The sequence below is a fragment of the Etheostoma spectabile genome, chromosome 12, assembly GCF_008692095.1.
Source record: "Etheostoma spectabile isolate EspeVRDwgs_2016 chromosome 12, UIUC_Espe_1.0, whole genome shotgun sequence".
Taxonomy (NCBI): Eukaryota; Metazoa; Chordata; class Actinopteri; order Perciformes; family Percidae; genus Etheostoma; species Etheostoma spectabile.
The window spans coordinates 10,855,414-10,877,115 of record NC_045744.1 but is presented as its reverse complement, the minus strand read 5'-3'; the positions used below and the strand labels follow the sequence as shown (position 1 = coordinate 10,877,115).

The window sequence follows — 21,702 nt, the reverse complement described above, 5'->3', positions numbered from 1 at the left end:
CAATGGGATCACAGAGATAGAGTGTACCCAACCTAAAAAAAAACGGCATTTTTCTAACAGTTGCGCGACCAGAGATGTAACAAACCCCGGGTAAATACTAGAGATGTAATGGAAAGATTAAGACAGCTTAGAGCCCAAAAGGATGCCGAGTTGGCTAATTTCCTCCTGGACAGGTAAGCATTAGCTTCAGGTTAATTTATCAAGGCTACTAGGGACGGGCATGTTATGTCATTTCAACATTTTTGTCCTCACATTGAATTATATAACAATAGTACCTAAGTTGTTTACATACTCACAAAAACAATTGAGACACAGCCAGTAAAGGGATCCCGACTGATCCTGACTAACGCCACCATGCTAACCCTGCTAACTGCTAACGTTACCAAAGGACCAGGCAAGCGGGCCATGGTTACAACGTGCGTGTTCAGCGGCCCGTAGCTGACAGCAGTGAGTCATTTTAAGCCAAGAGAGGGATCTGTATATTGGGAAGAGAGGACCGTGAGTTAGCAGTGTGATTAGCGATTGTTGCCGTAATTCTAAGCCAATAAAGTCTCATTACCATCCCAACTCAGAATTATTGATTCATTCCCCCATTTCAAGTCTCAACTCAAAACACATCTGTTTAAAACTGCCTATTCCACTTAAATGTCTATCGCTCTGCCTTTTCCGTTGTTTTGTTGTATAGTATTTGTTTTGCTGTTGCATAGTATTTGTTTTGCTGTATAGTATTTGCTTATTTGTTTTGCTGTTTTATTATATCTAGTATTTGTTTTGCTGTTTTTAATATATGAATACACTGTGCAGTCATTTACACTGTTGTAAATGCTGCGGTCTCAGCTTGGCAACTAGGCATGCATGATTTGGGTAAAAATTATGAATCACAATTTTTTTGCTTAGAATTTATATCACAATCTTTCTATATCCCTGACACGATTTTTTTGACTATAACAAAACAAATTGGCAGTACCAAACCAAGGTTATTGTTTTGCATTTTTCATTAGTTTTAATTTTGTTTTCAAATTCTGTTTAGTTGTAATTAGTTTTTAAAACAGGTTTGCTAGTTTAGTTTAGTTTTTATTTTTTGAAAATGCTTCGTTTTAGTTTAGTTTTTATTAGTTTTAGTTTTTTTGTAATAGGGGTTATTTGTTGGGGGATTTGAAAAGGTCATAAAAAGTATTGTGTAATAATAACTGAACAAAACTTTCATACAATTTTAGAAATATGTATTCACAATGTATTCAACAATAACACCAGTACAAACAATGTACATATGATGATGAACACAGATCTGTAAACAGTCAACACAAGACGCCGCAGTAAGTGCAGAATGTGTTTGACGTGTTTTCTCGGAAAAAATAAACACCCAAATGAAAAGAAAGTGTTTAACTTTCAAGTAAAGGGCGAATTTTTTGAAGTCAATGGGCCACCAGCTGTGGAACCCAAAATCCACAAAAAATTCCCCCCCCGGGTTTTGGTTTTGGAATTTAACCCCGGGGGCCCCCTTGTGTTTCGGCCCTTGCCTTTTAACGGCCCCCCTTTCCCCCCCCATGCCCTTAAATTTCCCCTTTTTTTTTGGGGGGAAAGGGGGGGGGGGGTTTTTCCCTTTTCCTTTTTCTTTACCTTTTTTTTTTAGAGGTTTTTTTGGTTTTTTTTCCCTTTTAAAAGTCACATGTTTCCCACCTTACAAAGCAAAGGCACTTGCTTTCATCGCCCATCAAATCAAATAGGTTCTGTTGTTTTCTTCTGACTTTCGGTATCTATTGTTTTTGGGTTCAATTTTACATGGAATGTCGGGGATTTCTGGGCCCCCTCGGAAAAATACACATCTATGGAAATGTCCGGCCAAAAAAAGATTAATTATTGCTCTATGAAAGAATCAACAAAGACAAAAATGAGGTTTTTACTAGAAAATTTTAAACCAAAAAAAACAATTCTTTTGGCCCCCCTTAGCACATTGACATCAAAAACTAGGTTTTTAATGAAAGAAGGGAAGATTGCACGTTTAGGAGCAAAAAATTTTTTAAACTTTAAAAACCAGAAAAAAGTAGTAGCGGGTTTTGTTTTTTTTTTTTTTTTTTTTTTTTTTTTTTTTAAATTTTTTTTTTTTTCTTTTTTGGGTTAACTTTTGAACTAAAGGGGGGGGGTTTGTTTTTTTTTTAAATTTTTTTTTTTCAAAATTTTTTAAAAAAATTTTTTTTTTTTTTTTTTTGGGGGTTTTTTTTTTTTTTTTTTTCCTTTCCCTTTTTTTTTATAATCATTTTAAAAAAAAAAATGTTCAGGTGGAATTTAAAATCAAAAAACATAAAAACCCCGCAAAAGGACTTTATTCAAACCCGGGAGAAAGGGGGGGTTTAGGATTTGGGTTTCCCCGAATTTTAATCGACGGAAAAAAATAAAAAATAAACCCAAATATTTTTTTTATAGAAAGGGGGGGCCCGACGGGCCCAACAACCCCCAACCCAAAGGACCCGTAAAGGTCGAAAGCATTTTGGAAATAAAGATTTGGAAAAACCCCTTTTGCCCTTTAAATTAACCTTTACCCAAAAAAAAAACCCACCCCAAATATTTAAATAAAAAGGTTTCCTTTAACTTTTTAAAAAAAATTTACTTTATTCATAAAGTTAAAAACGTCAAAAAAGTAAATTTTAAGCCCCCAAGGCACAAACGGGGCCCCGTGGGGGGAACTCACAGAAGAAAGTAGTAGCGGTTGTGATGCTTTTTTTTTTTTCTTTTTTTTTTAATCAAAATCATTTAAAAATCAAATTGTTAACAGGGTGCATCGAGATTGCAAGTTTATAACGATTAATCACGCAGGCCTACTGGCAACTAGCGTGAACTTCGAGACTGGGGAAGAAGGGACGGGGGAGACGACTCTCTCCAGTATTTGAATTTGTACTACAGTAACTATTTTAATCTATCAGGAAGCAATAATAACATAAATCATTAACTATAGATAAAGGATGCATTAACTAGAGGGGCGTCATATCATATCCTTCATCCAAGGGGCTTCCGATCAACTTCCAACTCAAAGCACTTCTTCATGACAGTCATTGAAGGCACTTTTTGAAATATGATTCTATGGTAGGAATACCTCTAAGCACTCAATCGAAACAACTGAAAAAACACACCAGACAAGGTACTTTCATTTCAACCTAGGGAGAGATTTTCGAGGGCTTTAGGACTTGTGGACTGTCTCCCCGATATTGCAGCAGCTCGAGCGTGAAATAAAAGTAAATGGGCAGACTGGAGAAGGCAACATATATCTTCGTTTCTTTGAAGGCAAGGGGACAGAGCGTGGACCGAAGCAAGCAACGCACACACAACAGGAGCCCTGATACAAGGAATACTGTACTCCAGCACTTTTCGCAGCTAAATCAATGAGTCTGACAGCAGACCAGCTTTCTGCTCCTTTACATTCTGAATCCTGGTTTACCCACACATTACACACCCATTGCATATTAATATTTACAATGCAAGCAATTTTGTTTACACTACCAGTCTTTGACCTTTCCTAAATAAGTTTACTATTATTCATTAAAGTATAAAAGCTGTGCTATAAAAGAGTAGCCTTGTAATGTTTTTTCCCCTCATGGACTACAAAGTCAGGACAGGACTGCTGACCATATGGCCAATTTTGTGTGTTGTGTAATTTTTATACATTTTGTCATTTATTGGGTATAATATGAAAAAGGTTTAACATGCAGATTCATCGAATAGACTCTTATCTATCTAATTACCTTTAATTATAAAATTGCAGGGATCATTAGCTCTGAAACGACCTGCCAAAGAGGATAGGTCCGGAAAACTAGTTCCATATCGTTAATAAGAAAAACACATTATTATTGACTTACTTTACGTTACCTATTTATACTTTGTGCATTACTGCAGTTACATACTTCATATTTATTTTTTATTATACATATGTTTTTTGTCTGGTTGATCCCTTTTCTGATTTTGACCTTTTTTTTTAACCACTGTATTGTCTTCAGAAGTGCTATGTAATTTGTTTTGTCCAAAATTATTGTTTTTACAACTATTATTTTTGATCAATTGGTTGTGGAGAAAATAAATCCTTCCCCCACAATCTCTTTGTCACATAAATCTATTTGCCAATAAAATTCAATGGCAATTAACCTATTGATAACAGATTTGAATGCAAAGAATGCTTTGTGTTTTTGTATAGTAATTCTTTGTCTAAGTCAATCTGCAAATCAAGTGAGGAAATTAGTGTACCACAGGTCGAGGGTTGGGTCTCGCCAGGCTTGTGGCAGGCGGCATGTGTTCCAAAGCCCACTGATCTCAATTCCATTTGTCCTATTGCCAGTGAGGGGGAAAGACATTTAGCCTGGGATAACCATGCTCCTGCGCAACCATACCAACACACCAAAAGCGCTCAGCACCGGAAGCAACTGTTAACTTTTCTAGCAGTCACTCCAGTCTATAACACTGACCCTGTAACGTCAATGTCCATCAATTTAAAAGACCCAGCAGGATCAACCTGATACAGATAGCCGTCTCACTGAGCCATCTTTAATATGCTTATGGTTGAGAGACAAGAATAAAGCAGCCAAAGAACGAAGCAGTCACCTCCTACAGCCAGAAATAGCTATGGCCAAGGACAAGGAGAAATGCTGCTACTGCTGCTGCTGCACAGGCCAGCCGCTTCAGGCCAGCCTCTGCTCACAACACACAGTGACGGAGCAGCATAACAGTGAAAAGAAACAACAAATGAACGTCAAGGGCTATCAACTACACTAATAAAAAAGTCAATGTAAGACAGATGCTTTTAAGGCCTCAAAGGTAATCTAATGTCAATTTGAGACAATACCATCTGTTGGGAAGATGGATGAAGCCTATAGGCCGGCTTCAAACTTCAATCAATGTCAAACTAAACTAAGATCCCAAAGTACATTTTATAGTATACATATATGAAATATTAAGTGAGGTTGTAGCATTAAACTTATTTTCATTTTAACTGCTTTAAACTACTTAAGTGGAATATGTGGAAGAATTTTTAATGTCCTTATGAATGTCCACACACTGATGATTGATCTTTGCAACAATTTGTGAAATAAACCCACATTCTGAAGCCATGCCTTTACACACTTCTGATGCCTCAAATAGGATCCTCTGTCGGTAATCAACATTTCTTATTTGTTTATGTCAATGACTGGACGTAGTCAGTCTCCTAGTTTAGATCTGTAGGTGGTGAGCCCAAATTTTTCATTCCAACGGAGGATGATTAAGTAACAGATTAGCAGTAACAGATTAGTGATTCTGCCACAGCATCTGGCTGCTGAGAAGCAAAGCATGAAGTCTTGTGGTTGTAATTTTGACTAATATTTTCAAAGGTTTGATATGGCTTGATAATAATTTACAGACATTTTATTTCTTGAGCTGTTTCAGTTGTGTTGAATATTCAGAACCAAATTATGTATCTGTTGAGTTACAATTTAATACTCAAGTTTAAATCATACAAACAACATGAGTACTCAAAATGTTTGTGGTAAGACTGTCACACATACAATTTAACACTTGTCTGGTGTCCATACATTGTTAGGGCTTAAAATCCCTAAGAACCACCAATCTGATTTCTTGAGCATCAATGCTAAATCAGTCAAGAAAGAATCGGTGTGTGGACATAATAAATATATATGGTTTTTAAGGTAAGAGTTTAAGTATGCAGCGTATCTGGGCTTTACTGAAAGTATTCAGCAGCAAATTTATTTAGATCTTGAGGATACGGTTTCCACATATTCCACTTAACATGCCCTGGCCCCTTGTAGACACCAAAACAATGCGACAGCGAGCTGGAGAGCAGGACAGTGTACCATACCTGGGGTTTCCTCGCAGAGCAGCATGATGCAAGGCATTGAAGCCGTTATTGTTGGTGATGGTGACATCAGCACCAGCCTCCAGCAGTACTGACAGCATGTCATCTCTCTTCTTGCTTATGGCATCATGCAGGGGTGTGTCCCCCTCTGAATCCTAAAAGGAAACCTTTTGTTACTTACTACTCTCGTACTAATCTGTGATTCAAACCCTGGTTAATATGACCTGCCTACTCTCTACTGTATCAGAAAGCATTTCTCAATACGTAAAAAAGTTGCAGTGATAGATACCTGAAGGCTGGGGTGGCAGCCAAAGTCAAGAAGGGTTTTGACCACCTGCAGGTGGCCCTTGTTGACAGCTATGTGTAATGGAGTCTGTCTTCGCTTGTTCCTGGCATTCAAGTCAGCACCGCCCCTCTGCAGCACCTCAATGACAGAGCCCTCATCACCAAAGGCTGCATGGTGCACTGCCCGGTCCCCATCTTTGTCCTGAGTGCAGTGACACACCCGAAAATAATGACTTATTTTCTGTCTGGAAGCACTTTTTTTCCTACATAGTGAAATGCACTTACATGGGCTAAGATGCCTTTGTGATAATTAAGAATATGGATGAGGAGAAATTTATCATATTATACAAACCTCAGCTTCCAGGTCCACGCTGTGTTTAAGCAGCAGCTTTAGGACATCTACGTGACCATTCTGACTGGCTGCTTGCATAGCAGTGTGTCCAGCACACTGCCCGTTCACCTGTCAACACATCAAGAGTGAGAATATGGGTGTGTGTCAATGCCATGCGTCAAGTTTCCAGTTTAGATGTGCATATACTGAATTAGTTGTTCACCTAAGGGACTAAGACTGGTGAGGGTGTGTTTAAGGATTTGTATGTGTGGATGAGCATGCATGGCTGTGTGTGTATGTTTCATCACCAACTGCATCACTGCAAAAACTCAGAGTATAAATATTAATGTGAACTCCTTTGGGAGTCTCAAGACGTCTCTTGTCCTGGCAGGCAGATCACTTGGCCAAGCTCAGTGTGCTCAGCTTTAAGCAAATAATTCCACTGAAAGGCAGCAGGGCATCTGGCCAGTCTCACACAAACACATCCACACAAACACAAACACACACACAAAAGACAGACAAACACACAGACATGTGCGCATACTCGCACACTCTCTGAGTGAGGACAGTATTGCAGACTTGACGTAAACAGGTTTCATAACCTATACAGGGCACAGGCTGCTGTCCAGTGGCAAACGGGTGTTTTCCCTGTCCTGTAGCCTGTGCTAGAACGCTATCTGCAATCATATGGGGTTTGTAGAGCTCAGCTTGATTTTAAGAGTGAATCGGGTCTGTGCTGCAGTGCACACCAATGCTCCTGGGTGCCTCCTGTGGGCCCAGCCTTAATGCTTTTCAGATTGAGAAAGATGCAGGAGTGGGAGACTCTCAGCCTCCATAATAAACTGAAAGCAGAACAGCATAGAGCACAGCCAGGGATATTTCAGCTCCAATTATCAATGTAGTTGGATTTTTTGTAAATATTCAATGGCAAAATTACTTGGTGTTCATCAAAAACCTGTCTAGAAATTCAGCAACTTCTCATTCCAAAATACTGTATGTTGAAAACTTACATCCACATCAGGTCTCTTGAGGATGTCTTCCACCTTGGCAAGGTCACCATTGGCAGCTGCTTTGACCAGCTCCTCATTTATGTCTCCAGACTCTTGTGTCTCGAATAGTTTTTTCAGCAACTGAGACAAACGCTCTGGCCAAACAGGGGGAAAATATCAGAAAGTGATTGCGTGTAGGTGTCTGAGAACAAGGAGCAGTGAGGACAGAGAACTATGATGACACCCTATCTGTGTCAGTAGTGCATGTTCATACATACCTCCGGAGGCGTTGCTGACAGCAGAGCCAGAGGGGGCAATCTTGGTGACAGCGGCAGGATTGTACGTCCAAGATGTTCCACAAACCTCGACCTTCAGGTCACTGTCAGAGTAGATCTGCTGCACACGGCCCACCTTGCCAAGGGTCTGTTGGTAAATGTTGTGACAAACTCATTAGTATATGGTGCGTTGTTGTCTTTGGGCTACGTTCTGTGTAACAGAGCTTGTACGTGACAGAGGAAAGATGGAGAGAGATTGTTAGAAAGAGCAAAGGATGAGAGGGTGGAGGAAAGGAAAAAGAGGAGAAAATACCAGCTCCACAAAACAATTGTCCTACCCGGAGCAGAAACCAAGCTTGTTGCAAAAAATAAGAACAGACAGAAAAAAACTAAATATTACTGATTTAAGCTGTGTTCTCATTATTCAGAGGACATTTACTTGCACGAGACAGAAGATGAACATAAAAGAAAGAGACCCTTCTACTGGCTAGACTATTTATCATCTATACAGGCAATATAGAGAGGACAGAGCAAAATGCTTTCTAATTTTGAATCATATCATCTCGATCTTAGCTATATAAGAAAGAGGCACTTTGAGTCTGTCAAGCCAGGTCTTGGGCAGTGCTGGAGGATGCCATCAATAATAAGGACAGCTGCAGTAGAAGCAACATCGGGCAACAATAAGCCGTGGTTAGTGATCAAAGCTACGACCCATCTCAGGGTTTTAAGGCTCATTTGCTGCTGAGGGGGCGAGTTTGGCAAGGACATGTGACATATTTGAGTGGATTGGCATTACATAATCTAAGGCATAACGGGCAGCAATAAACACACTTCACAATAGGGGAAGAATAATGTTGCGTTGAAACCAAAAAAAAGATAAATGCAACAAAAAAAAATGGCAGCAAAACAGCAATAGAGTGATTTGAGGGGAGGAGTTGTGTCTCTGCATGTTGTAATACTGCAAAATTTCTTTAAAGAGGATAATGGACTGGCATGGCTGAGTGTGAGGGGAACAGCAGGAAATTACAGAGAATAGAATCTAATTTACGGAAGCTTCTTGCATACAAATTGTGTACTCGTGATGAAGTCTAATATCAACAGAAATGATTTGAGGTACCAAACATATAACAGATTTTTCCAGTCAGGTTTAAATGAAACTATCCACTGGAGTGTAGTTCAGATTTGAAGATGTTTTGTCACTCACAAAACTTCACAACTACAGTCCAGTGATAAGATGATCAGATGAATGAAATAAATCTCCACAGGCCCTTTTCTAAAATGTATTCTACAAACGTTTTTTTCCTTCTTTTTTTAACGTGAACATTTTATACATGTATATGTTAGCATACAAATTCATTATTCATTAAATAAATAAGGGGAATTTTAATGGTGGTTAAATTTGAACAAATCAGACTTACAGGTAGCATCGCCTCGGCCCACTCTCCATGGCCTCTTTGTAGCAGCTTGATGCGGTCGATGTCATAGCAAATCTGAACCAGGTCTCCCACTAGGAACTGGGAACTGCCTCCCTCTGCCCCGGCTGCTACTTCACCGCTGCGCACTACATTGGCCTTTGTCAGCACGGCTGGGTTGAATGTCCATCTGAGGATACAGAAATTGATGCAATCAAACAACTCAAACTAATTCACTCACAATTCATAAAATATGATACCTGACCAAGTATAGATATGACCTTGGGGTTTTGGGGGTTTGCAAGCTATGATTTAAGAAACTATATGTAATTTTAAATGTTTCTGATATGTTTCACCTGATGATCATGAATGACCAGTAACAGCAAACAAGACTTACAGTGAAAAGAACGCAATTTTTATATAGTTTTTGTTAATGCCTTTCCCTGGGTCCAATTTTTCCTGCAAAGTTACAAAATGATTTACGGCAGACAAACCAGCTCTTCAATAACACATTCAAATGGGTAGTGGGAAAATGACAGACAAAATCCTGAGTCAACCTCGGTCAGGTTTTTAACGGGTGGAAATAATTACGAAATTGTAAATGATTCAAAACCGAATGGGCGCTGGTATGTACTACGTCTAATTCATTCATTAAATAACTTCACAATGCGTGATGCGGTTGTACACCAGTAGCCAACATGAAATTACACCACACTTCCTTTTAGCGCCTGGTTTGATTTCTTTATTTCCCGGTGTTTGTTTTGGCCTTCTTATTTTTATTTTGCACTATATTAATCTAAGTTATTAGGTTTGTTGCTACAAAAAACTCTAAATGCTTTGGCTCGTCACACAGTGTCAGTGATAACGTTACCCTGTTTAGCTCATGATACATCCAAAGTAGGCTAAGTTACCGTATGCAACACTTGAAATGCAACAATGCATCTGTAACGTATTCTCTTATTGTAAATAATTTTCTGTCAGAGCAAAACATTCATCATAACTATATGACATCCCGGTAACGCCGACTCAGTTATACAGCATCGTCAAGATAAGACGTTCTTGATAGCAGGTGTTTGAAAAAACATTACTTCTTTTGTCCAAAGCGGCTGCTAGAATCAACACAAACTGAAAATGACATATAGCCACTTTAAGTAACAAAAGGATTATTAAAAGTTTAAATGATCAAAGTCAGGCAGTGTTGTGCGATTTCAAAAAAAAAAGTATGAATACTAGAAGGAGACTGATAATTAGCAGTTAAGATGCTAAGAAAATCCACTTTTTAATTATATTTTACAAATAATTGACCATTCATTTTTAGAGTCTCTTCTCTCGAGGGATCCAAACCATCATTTTATCTTGTGGTGAAGTACTTAAGTGTTTGGTGGCTTTTGACTGAGCTGATGAGAAAAGGGTTTTATAAAACTCAATTCATAGGATGCTACAGTAAGGTGATGAGATGCAGATTCATTGGTTCTGCTCATTGGCAGCCAATACATCTGAGCCAGTCCATCTAGAGACTCACCTGTTCCCACTGGGGTACTGAACCACAATATCGTGATCTTCATCGATGCCACATACTGTGCCGGTGGTGGTGAGCGTCTCAAACATTCCGTCAGTCCACCCGCCGTGGCCATGTTGGAGGGACTGAACAATCTCCAGGTCTAAGTCGATGTTGACAAGGTCTCCAATCTGGAGACCACCAGGATTTCTGTTGCCATTCTGCTCACCTGGGGGATGTAGGTTAAGTTAAGTTTGTTAATAATATTATTTGCACTACTAAAGTGATTTAAAACAGAGAGAAATACAGAGAGAGAGACACACACACACACACACATACATATATATATATATAGACACACATCTCTCTGTATTGTGTATTAGTCATTTTCAGATTATATATATATATGAAAAAAAACATTTTAGAGAAACAGAAATAGTACTACAAATCTTTTGAAGTACATATGTGGTAGCAAATTGGTGACAACAACAGGCAACCATTACTTCAAGTAATACACATAAAACTTGCTATTTATGAATAATGACACTATAAAACCTAATAAGAGACTTCTGCTGCAGTGTTGAATTCAAACAATTCAATCCTGGAGTTCTTGGAATACTAATACTTGGAATAACTGCATGACCTGAGCCTGTACTTGGCCTTGGCAGCCAGGTGATTATGTAGAGCTGCCATCTAGTGGTCAAAAAGAATTAACTAAAAGTGAAACTCTCCTAATGCCCTTGAATTCACTGCACCACAACGATAGGTGAGAGAATTGGTGCAATAATGACGGTGGACACAGATCACAGGCTTACTTACCTAAAACAGGACAGTGGTCTCTGTAAAAAGAGCCACCTTTGGCATCCTGGACACATTTCAGATCCGACTGAGATAGAAAAGGGGGAAGGGGTTAGATAATTATATATCATATTAGATGAGGGGCACAGTGATCCTGAATAAAGAAACTGTTATCCACACTTAAAGCTGCAGTGTCAGTGTAGTTGCAGAGAATACCAACAATATTAGTGCCCTAAGGGTAAGGCAGGACAATAAAACATTACATTGCTACAAAGAGAAGACAACATATCATTTGTAATGACTCAGATGTGCAGCCATTGTGGCAAAGTTAGAGGGCAGAGATGATCCTGAGGCAGAGCAAACATTCCTCTGAACTGACTGAACACTAAAGACTTGAGTACAACAAGTCTCAACACATTTTTTACTCCAGTCTATCCTACTGTATTCAGACAGCAAGATACTTTTGATCTTATGATGCTATGAGCACAAAACAGACATTACTAAACAGGAAAAGGTGTTGGCGTGTCATGCTGCATTTGGAACATACCCTAATGCGAGGTACCTGTGCAGGTGTTAGCAGGATTTAATCACTGTCTCAATAAGAAACAAAGCCAAAATAAAACAGTCAAGATGGGGGGTCGAACCAGTGATTTACTTAACCCAGAGGCAGATGCCATCTACTTTCCTACCAGCCTATTAAAATAACAAAGGGAAATCTGTTATGCAACCAAGAAACCTGATTGGCCTCCTTTGTAAAAAGGCCAGGGCAGTCTCCACCAATGAGGAAGATGCTATTCATTTGAGACACGTGTGTAGCTGCGCCTGTAACAACCCCTAGAGAGTGCCCCCCCTCCTCTAAAATTGACCTCCATGTTTACCCTCTACCCCTAAAAAGCAGTAAGAACAGCTTGCCTTTATCATGCAGATACCCTCCCCTTCCAGCTGCCTGTACAATGGCGCCTTACTCATGCTGGCTGCGTGGCTCTCACAAAGGCCCGGCAGCAAAAGAAAGAGCCTCAGCCCTGCGGTCAAACACAAAAGCCACCCGACAGCTGATCTTTTGTGAGACTCTGTGTGTGTGTGAGTGAGCCGGCTAACCGTGAGGGTCAGGGTGGAAGTTTGCTCACCATTCCCTCAAAGCCAACTCTGTACAGGTTCTTGGCTCCATTGTCCCACAGTACGTAGGCAGCACTGTGAGGGCTGGCTGCACTCCAATCCTGGATCTCTGTCACCTGTGGAGGAAAAGGGGAGATGATAAAGACAGATAAGGACACATTAACAGCAGTTGTATCCTAATGTCATGATTATTTTAGTGTGAAAAGGGTATCTGACTGGCTATACATTTTCTGACATACTGTATGTCACAATATAATATTGACCAGAAAGAAATAATTTTCTTAGTGGGAGCTTTCTAGCAAGTATTTGTCATCTTAAAACTTCATAATGATAGCAAACGTGGTACTTTATTGATCCTTGTAGGGAAATTATCTTTTAAAATTGAAGGTCAGGTTGAAGGTTGAATTACAGAACAGCACCCCTCAAGCAAGTATTCAGTGCCAAGCTCAAAGACAAGGAGATGTCTGCTAACACAAGTTGAACTTGACCTCCTCAAGGTGAGGGGTCTAATGTCTTCTGGCCATGTCCACGGTTCTTATTTGCAAGCTTAGAGTTTCAGTTTTCTGTACCACGGTTTTTAATGACACACTTGGAGATACATTTTACTTTACCAGGTGGGAATACACATACCTAGAGCTTTCCACTTGAGATCAGGGCAGTCAAATCGGTTTTCTATACCAGGTGAAAACAGGGCCGTAGTGGTAGAAGCTCTGTATGCTGCACAGTCACTGTGTTTAAAGTAAAGTTAAATTCCCTAACTACTGAGAAATATTAGAAGTGGGATTGATCAAGAACATATTTGATTAGGCTTTGATTCTAGGGGGCACAATTAGATTTAGTTTTAATTCTCCCTCGTCGTAGTATGCTTAGGTCAGTATGAAAAGCATTTTTTCTTCATCGTCATGCCAATGTACTGAATCTTTCCAACATACTGTACATACAAGAAAAAATATGTGAGCCCTTTGGAATTTCATTGTTTTCTGAATATATTAGTCATAAAATGTGATCTGATCATCTAAGTCAAGGTTATTGACAAACATAATGTGTCTGAAGTAATAAACTGATCATTCATGTCTGTATCGAACACACTCGTTCAACATTCCAAATTGCAGTGGAAAAAGTAAAACTAATGTAAAACTAATGTAAAACTGGCAACAATAACCTCAACCAGGCGCTTCCTGTAGCTGTGGATCAGACCTGCACATCGTTGTGGAGGAATTTTAGCCCATTCTTCATTCTTGAGATGGGTCTCATGTGTATGGCCCTCTTCAAGTCACTCCATAGAATGTCTATGGGTTTGAGGTGTGGGCTCTGAATTGGCCACACCAAAAGGCAGATTTTGTTTTTCTGAAGACATTCTGTTGTGGACTTGCTCCAGTGTTTTGGGTCGATGTCTTGTTGCATCACCCACCTTCTACAGAGTTTCAGCTGACGTACAGACATTGTAACATTATCCTGATGAACTGTCTGATACTGACTTGGGAATTCATCTTCCCCTCAAAGACTCCAAGCTGGCTGGGCCCTGATGCAGCAAAGCAGGCCCAAATCAGGTTTCTTCCACCATACTTTACGGGTGGGATGTTTTCATGATGACATGCCATGCCCTTTCAATGAGATGTGTGTTTTTTCCAAATGGTTTAATCTTAGTTTCATCAGTCCACAAAACATTTTGCATACCGCTGTGCAGTGTCAATGTGCTCTTTAGCAAACTTCACACGCAAATGGTTATTTTGAAAAAACGGGAGGCATTTACCATTGTTTGTGCCCTTCGTTTACACGAAAACAGAGAATTTGCCTCTGAAAACAAGTCTTTCTAAAAACTACGGCCAGAGTGAAGATTTTGGTAATCTTCGTTTGCATGTAAACTGAGGTTTAAGCCGACAAGGAAGTGAGGGAGAAAAGATAGAGGAAGTGATTCGTTGATGTTGTTGCTATTTTCAGGATTCTGATTGGCTAATGTGGGCTTGAGCTTATTGTTACACTGCCACCTACGGCACATATACACAGGTACTTGTATACAAACACTTTTCTAAAAACTGATAGGTGTGAAGTTATTTTTGAAAATGGGGAGGTTGAATGAGGTTTATGAAAATTGCTGGCCATGTGTAAACGCAACATCAGTCACACCTCCAAACTAATTATCTTAACAAAATTCCAGATGTATTAAAACCTAACTCCAATTAGCTTTTTTGAGATCATCAACTTAAAAGGTTCACATACTTTCCACAAGCACAATGAGTTTTTTGGGTTGTTCTCAAAGACATGAAAGATCTAAAAAATGTTACGTTATTATTTTAGACACATTATATTTTTTGTCAATACTTGAATTATATGAAGATCAGATCACATCTTATGACAAATTTATTCAGAAAACAATGAAATTACAAAAGGTTCACATACTTTTTCTTGCCACTGTATATGTGAAATATCCAGCAATCAGTCCACTTTTTTTGCCACAACTATTCCAGGCTCACCTTGCTTTCTTCAGTTTGAGTGTGTGAGACTGACTCCCCTGCTAGTCCAGCATAAAGAGTTTAAAACCACCCCAACAAACATCTGCCACTACATTTTTCACATGCCTTTCTTGAGTTATTACATTATGACTATTGTTTTCGCCTTCCATAGTGAGAAACAGCTAACAGATTTTGTCTAAAGAAAATTAAAGGGCACCGTAAGCCACGCAAAATGATTTGTTATAGGCATGAATAAGCAATGAGCTACAAAGCGGGGATTGCAAAATCAATTCAAATTTGGAAGATAAGGTTGGGATTTTGACATGAGACAATTCTTTCTCCATCACAAACAGCACACCGCTTTGTGTTAAAAGAAGAGCTGTATTAGAGTAAATTAATTCTTTAATAAAAAGCTGCGCCTTAAGGAAGTAAAGAATTCAAATCGTTAAATTATTTTCAGGCCCCTTTCAGAGGTAATTGATTAATGGGCCTAAGGAGGATCTATTCATGCTAAACTAACGGAACATCTTAGCTGCAGGACATGCAATAGCAGGTTTCTGGAGAGCATATTGCTTACAGCATCATAAAACAGTAATGAGATATGCCATTAAATAACACACCAAAATAAAGTCTTAAATTTAATACTTGGGGGTCTGGACCAGAGTCAAAATGCAAGCACTTTACAGCACATTTACAGTACAAATCTAAATAGACTGTACTAAACAAATGACATTTTTTAAATATTTTCTAATGATATATTTAAGCCTAAAACAACCAGCAGCAAGGAAGTCTATGTACAGCCTCAGTAGAGCTAAATAGGAATCCTTGGTATTAAACCAAGAAGTAAGGGTTTTCAGAGGTGCATTTAACTATTTTTCCTATCATCATTTCTAAACAAATTTACTATTGCATTTTGATCATTTTCTAACACATTGCGCCATGCCCAAGTCAACCTCTTGTGAACATTAAATTTTTTTAGAAATGATCCAACACATCAGCCTTTATTTTGCAATAAATCTGGATTATAGGCTAAAACTGATCAAATTTACCAACACGGGAAACTTAGTATTATTCACTAAAGGAAAATTAAGCGGAAACTTTTTCACTAAGTTGTATCTCTCTTCTCCAACTACAGGTGGCTGATATCAATACATTATTGACACAGGGATAAGAAATGACATATTGATTTTGGTTAATGTAGTATCCATTACAGTAGATTGCCGGTAAGTGTTATATTTTTTATGAACCTAAGAAAGGCTGCAAAACAATGATAACTTTAACTACAGCATAATGTTGCACACCTTGCTAGGCATCAGAGGACTGGACTGGTTGTCTCACTTGCAACTAATATCATGCTACGAACATGTTGAGTAAGCCAGTGCCCTTTCTGTTTTGGATTGACCCCCCTGCATATTTCAAATTAAATCTTATCCTGAAATGCAGGTTTGTTTTTTCCTCTACAAGACTGTTTAGGGCAAGGGGTCCTTGTTTTTACCAAAAAGAAAGATTTCTTTGAGACAATTCTCTTGCTTGGCCTTCTTTTTTTGTTTGTTCTCTTTTTCTTTTCTTTTAAGTTTAACATGATACACAGACAACTCTGAATGGCTGAAACCCAGAGAAGCTCTCAGGTGATGTAGAAGCTTACTTGTAAAAGGAAGAGAGGAAGTAAACACTAAAGATCACATGCTTTTTACTATATGAGAAATAGTAGTCTGAAACATCTTTCGAGCACTGGGCTAAGTGGGTGACTGACTGCCAAACGTAAACGCGATTTATACTTCTGCGTAAAATCTATGCTGTAGCTACGTATGTAGGTACATGGAGACACAAACCTACGCCGGACCCTAAGCCGTAGCCTGACATGCACCTCTCAAAATGTAACGTCGGGGCTTGGTTGCGTTGCATCTTCATTTTCTAGGCAGGAACCCTACCTTTCCTCTCCTTCCGTTGCCTCCATCTTGATCTTCCCACTGCCAGTCTACTCCTCTCACCACCCGGCCACCAGTGAAGATTCCTCTGGCTGTGATTTTCTTTGACTTGCGACGCGACTCCAACAGTACTCTGCTCAGATAAAAACACACAATTGTTTTCATTTTGGTTAAGTTTGAATCACTCATGTAAAACAGGTCAGCAGGTTTTTACAGGCCCTTTGTGTACATGGATCTATTCACAGTTCTTTTCCCCCAATTACTAGCAAAAATGCACTGCAAAGTGGATGCCGGTGTCTCCCTCCTGCTACTTTGTGTCGTTAACGGCCCTTCACTGTGTGCCCGCTGTTCTAGAGTCATGGTGTAAATTACCAAGTGGGACATGGTTACAGATGAAAAAAAATCTTACTGTAAAGCATTTGCCCATAACAGCATCTAATCTGCTGTATCAACCATACAGTCCCTGACAATCATCAACGGTCACACAATTGCGCAACTGATTTTTGATGATAGCAAAACAAATCCAAGCAGAAACTTTTGTCAGAGAAGTAAGCAACAAACCACTACTGATCTTTCTCAAAATGAATTGTGACTTTCTACTGCCTTTAGGAATGGTATGTTCATGCAGCTAAATTCAAGAAAGATGCTGTGTGTCATTGAGCGGCAGGTGTCATGTCGTTATTAGAAATAAAGAACAATAATTTTTGTAATAGCATGGCATTCCTATCTTATTGAAAATTAATTTCCCTTTCATCCATAAACAAATATGAACTGAAAATGAGATGACAGTGACTAGGAAATGCCATTTACTGTGGAGACAAGAGACTGTAGTATACAGAAAAATAATTTTTACAGAGGGAGACTGAACGGCAGAAAGAGAGAGAGGGGAAACTTCTGTGGGAACTGGAGGAGAGGGCTGTCTGATGGCAAAGTAAACTGGTAAAAATACTCCAAATATAGGGTACACTAATACTGAAACTGAGATTTTTAGGTGGGGCTTTTCAGTTGGCTAAAATTCGATTTTACTTTGTCCACACCAGCTTGCATGTTGGTACTCTCTTGCCTGCTTTTTTTAACTGGCGGCGTGCTAACCGTCATCTACTGTAGCTAGCTGACTATTGATAAGTACCTCATACAACGACACCTTAATAAAACTGAACTAACCCTTTAAGCAGTCAAATGCATTTTTTTTTTAACATTTTGGTATAACTAAACTGCTGTGAGCTGCAGTCTTAACTCCAGCTTAGTAACTAGCCTAACAAATGAAAAGGTAATAGCAATTGATAGCTGAGCTCTAACCATCAAACAAGTGTAAGCCTTGATGGTAGACACGGCAGCTGGACAGTGTAGGTCTAACCACTGCAAACAGCTTGTGGCCTCTAACCACTCCCTCTTCGGCAGTTAGTGACAGAAACTAATGGGGTGTAACAAAACACCCCACTACGCTGTCGGAGCAGTTTGAGCTGGGGAGACCTCCAGCACCCATTGTGCATTATGCAAGGTATGTCTCGGGGGAAATGAAGTTGAAAAGGCTGCCAGCTGTTGGGCCATGTGTTCATTTAGTAAACTATGATATTTGGCTGAAATAGGCCTGAAACAGATGAAGCATCATCACAGTAATGACAGTCAATGCAAGGATGCAATCAAAATGCATGTTGTGGAATTTAGTGAGTGTGCATACTCACATACAGGTCCAAATAATACAATTTAAGTCTTTAAATCAAATCAGTGACTGATTTGATTGCTTGTTTTCCTACAACACATGAGGCACAATCGTCTCTATGTAGAGCATATTTGAATGCAGAGAGTAAAGATGCCTTCAAAACATTTGACTTGATCTTGTCTGTACATGAATTAATTGGTAACAATCTTTCAAGTTTCCATACACCACGCCTAAAACATTGTTTCTACTAAAAACTATGGGTAATTTTTTACCATAAGACTTAAGGGTAGATACACATCACATGCACCGAAACACACAGTACCTCAATGTAGGATTAATGGTATTGTGCGCAGATCCCTTAATCTGATTACCATTGATCATGCCCTGGTTTGAAGTTTGTCCACAAACTGTAAACTCTGCTGTACCAACTTCCTGACTAAAAGCTAAGACTAATTCTATTATTAGCTGAATTCCAATCTGCGGCCCTTTGCTGCATGTCATTCCCCTTCTCATCCCTTCCATGTTTAAGCTGTCTTATCAAGTAAAGACCTAAATTTCCCCAAAAAATAATCTTGCATAAATGCATTTGATGTCAGATACATGTAGGTAGTGCTGTAGAGTTCATATAAATGGTAGTTTTAAGCCCAGTTCAGACCAAAGATTAACAACGAGTGGAAACTTGCAACTATTAAGCACAAAGGATTTCTGTAGCACCCTGCTGCGACGGAATGAAAAAACTGGGCTGTACCCGTCTAGTGTTGTTCTTCATATTATTATATAATTAGTAACTTCTGGGACAGTTATTAAAAACTTGTAACTTTTGTATTTACCGATTTTTTTTGTTTACGATTTATTTAAAAATCGGGGCATTTACAAAAGTTTGTGGGCACATAAAAAAAGAAAGAAATAATTAGTGCATGTTGATGCATCATTTTAGATTTTTATACATTTTGTTTTTTCTCACTGTGTACTTGGTACTTTTAAAACATGCCGTATTTGTAATGATCCATACTTAAAATAAATAGATGAATTGACTTACAATTTGTTTTATTAATACAAGAAAGTTGATATATTGTTTCTCATGTTTGTAATATTCCCCAAATATTTTTGTTTAGTTAGACAACAACTTGCATACAGTGTGGCTCTACCTTTTCCCTTTTTTCTCTTCAACTTCAAAGAAGCCAAAATGCTTCCATACACTAGCTTTTAAGCCAGGGGATGCCAATCACATTGTATCCCTCTGCGGTTGTTCACACTTAATCCATCCTCACCAAAACCCATGTTTTACATCCGTTATCACCATCAAATTGGTTCCATAAGCTTCTTAGACAGTCTTGTCTTTCAAAATTCTTACAGGCGATCATAATGTTGAGAATTGGGTTTTAAATTTGATTGATATTTCTGCATCAAGACATAGTCTTTGAGTGACGCTGACATCAAAAAGTGGCTGATGGTCAGCCACTGTGGTAAAGAGGCATATGCTGATCCCCTGGCAGGACATGCTGCTCACTACAATCCCTTGGCGGCCCTGGCAGCTAACTTCACCAACCTGTGCTGGTTGTGTTCCACCGGCACACTGTTTAACGGCAAGCGGACGTGGTAACAACTGTGATCTTTCAAGAGAGAATCACCATGCATCTAAGAATCTTTCTAAAGAATTTTTCCCCACCCCTTATTGTAATGTAGTGAAACAGTATTATATATTATCTCTGTTCATCATATGCAATTACAATGCTTTCGGCAGTCAAAGCTCTAAATTCTGAAATTTGAAAGTCAGCCGCAAAACAGACTTTTCAATCAATATGCACTTATGTTTTATAAGCATGCAGTCTTCTAAAGACATAAATACTAAAACATCTGGGTAATCTTCTAAAATAAATGAATACAAAAATTGACTTAATGAATCCTACATATGGAGAGTGCTGCATTAATATATTTTTTTAAAAAGGTATGACTGGATCTTAAAACGAGCCTGAGTTGTTGCCTGGCAACTGAGGGCTGGGAGCATAGAGATAGATTATGTCTGCCTGAGAGGCAGGGTGCACAAAAGACTTCTCAAATGTCACACACACACACACACACACACACACACACACACACACACACAAAAAAAGGAACATAAACCACAAACTAAGGAAGTACCAACCAATCACATTGACGTGCAGAGATTAGCTGGCTACCTTGTGTCTATTTGATCATTGGTGGGTTGGAAAGGTGAGACACCATACTGGTGAATGTTGCTAGGTTAACTAACCTCTCACTGCCCGGGGTGGTGATCCTGTAGAATCGGTGTCTCAGGTGATGCTTGTCTCCATGGTAACATGTTGTGCAAAGGTCGTAGTTGGTGCATTCAGCACATTTCCAGCGAATACCAATGATGGGCTGTTGGCGGCAGGTGTCACACATGGTTCCATCATGCTTGATGCCTGTGGGGGTTGTATTGGTCAACATTATTACATTGGGGTTGTATTGTGTGGTAGTATGTGTACATTGTATATCAGTAGTACTACTGGAACAACCTGCTATTGATAACATGTATATGCAATCTGAATGATATGTATTTGTAATAGTTTGACATAATTGTGTGCACTGTGAAACTTCTATATATTCCCTATACCTTATGAGAGCAACTAGACTAATGGCGTTAAGGGCACTTATCACTTTCTTTTAAAGATCGGGCCGATACTTAAAAGAACTACAAAAATCTCAATTGCTTGTCCTCACATGACTGTATCATCAAGTGAAGATATAAGGAACTGAATGAAGCCAGTCAACATACACATGCTATATGTTGAAAACTGTAACTGTAACCCACTGTAATGTAATACTTTGACAAGTACAGAGAAAGGTAAACAATGGCAAGTATTTATGTATATACTTTTTATAATGTTGAAAATGTTTTTCTCTCAATGTGTAATTTGAAATCACAAGCCATGTTGACATATTTTTGACTCTGAACATGCATATCTTGTACATTTCCCACAGCTTATTTGACTTTCTTTTACACAGTGCTGTCTGTGTCATACATCTATTCAAGATGTAAACGTTCTTTTAATATATCCATGATGTAAACTGACGATGTATTATTGATATATTGAGGATGTATTTAATAAAATACTCA

The 21,702-nt window shown here is 38.9% G+C and overlaps 1 protein-coding gene and 1 long non-coding RNA gene across 7 annotated transcripts in view; both read right to left on the bottom strand.

Annotated features, from left to right (window-relative positions):
- mib1 (MIB E3 ubiquitin protein ligase 1) overlaps positions 1–21,702 on the bottom strand; it is a 59,109-nt gene that overhangs the window by 36,154 nt on the left and 1,253 nt on the right. For all 6 annotated transcript variants that reach the window (XM_032531010.1, XM_032531005.1, XM_032531006.1 and 3 more), the window contains exons 2-12: positions 20,836–21,007; positions 16,922–17,051; positions 12,549–12,653; positions 11,443–11,509; positions 10,648–10,852; positions 9,132–9,315; positions 7,717–7,861; positions 7,460–7,593; positions 6,471–6,578; positions 6,123–6,320; positions 5,837–5,988 (exon numbers count right to left, since the gene is read on the bottom strand). In XM_032531010.1, coding sequence (XP_032386901.1) covers positions 5,837–5,988; positions 6,123–6,320; positions 6,471–6,578; positions 7,460–7,593; positions 7,717–7,861; positions 9,132–9,315; positions 10,648–10,852; positions 11,443–11,509; positions 12,549–12,653; positions 16,922–17,051; positions 20,836–21,007 — 1,600 coding nt within the window. The remainder of the gene's footprint in view (positions 1–5,836; positions 5,989–6,122; positions 6,321–6,470; positions 6,579–7,459; positions 7,594–7,716; positions 7,862–9,131; positions 9,316–10,647; positions 10,853–11,442; positions 11,510–12,548; positions 12,654–16,921; positions 17,052–20,835; positions 21,008–21,702) is intronic.
- Positions 13,254–16,874, bottom strand: LOC116698819 (uncharacterized). The gene is made up of 3 exons (XR_004334311.1): positions 16,758–16,874; positions 15,789–15,791; positions 13,254–13,265 (listed from the first exon to the last, which is right to left on the bottom strand). It is a non-coding gene; the product is annotated as an uncharacterized LOC116698819 (long non-coding RNA).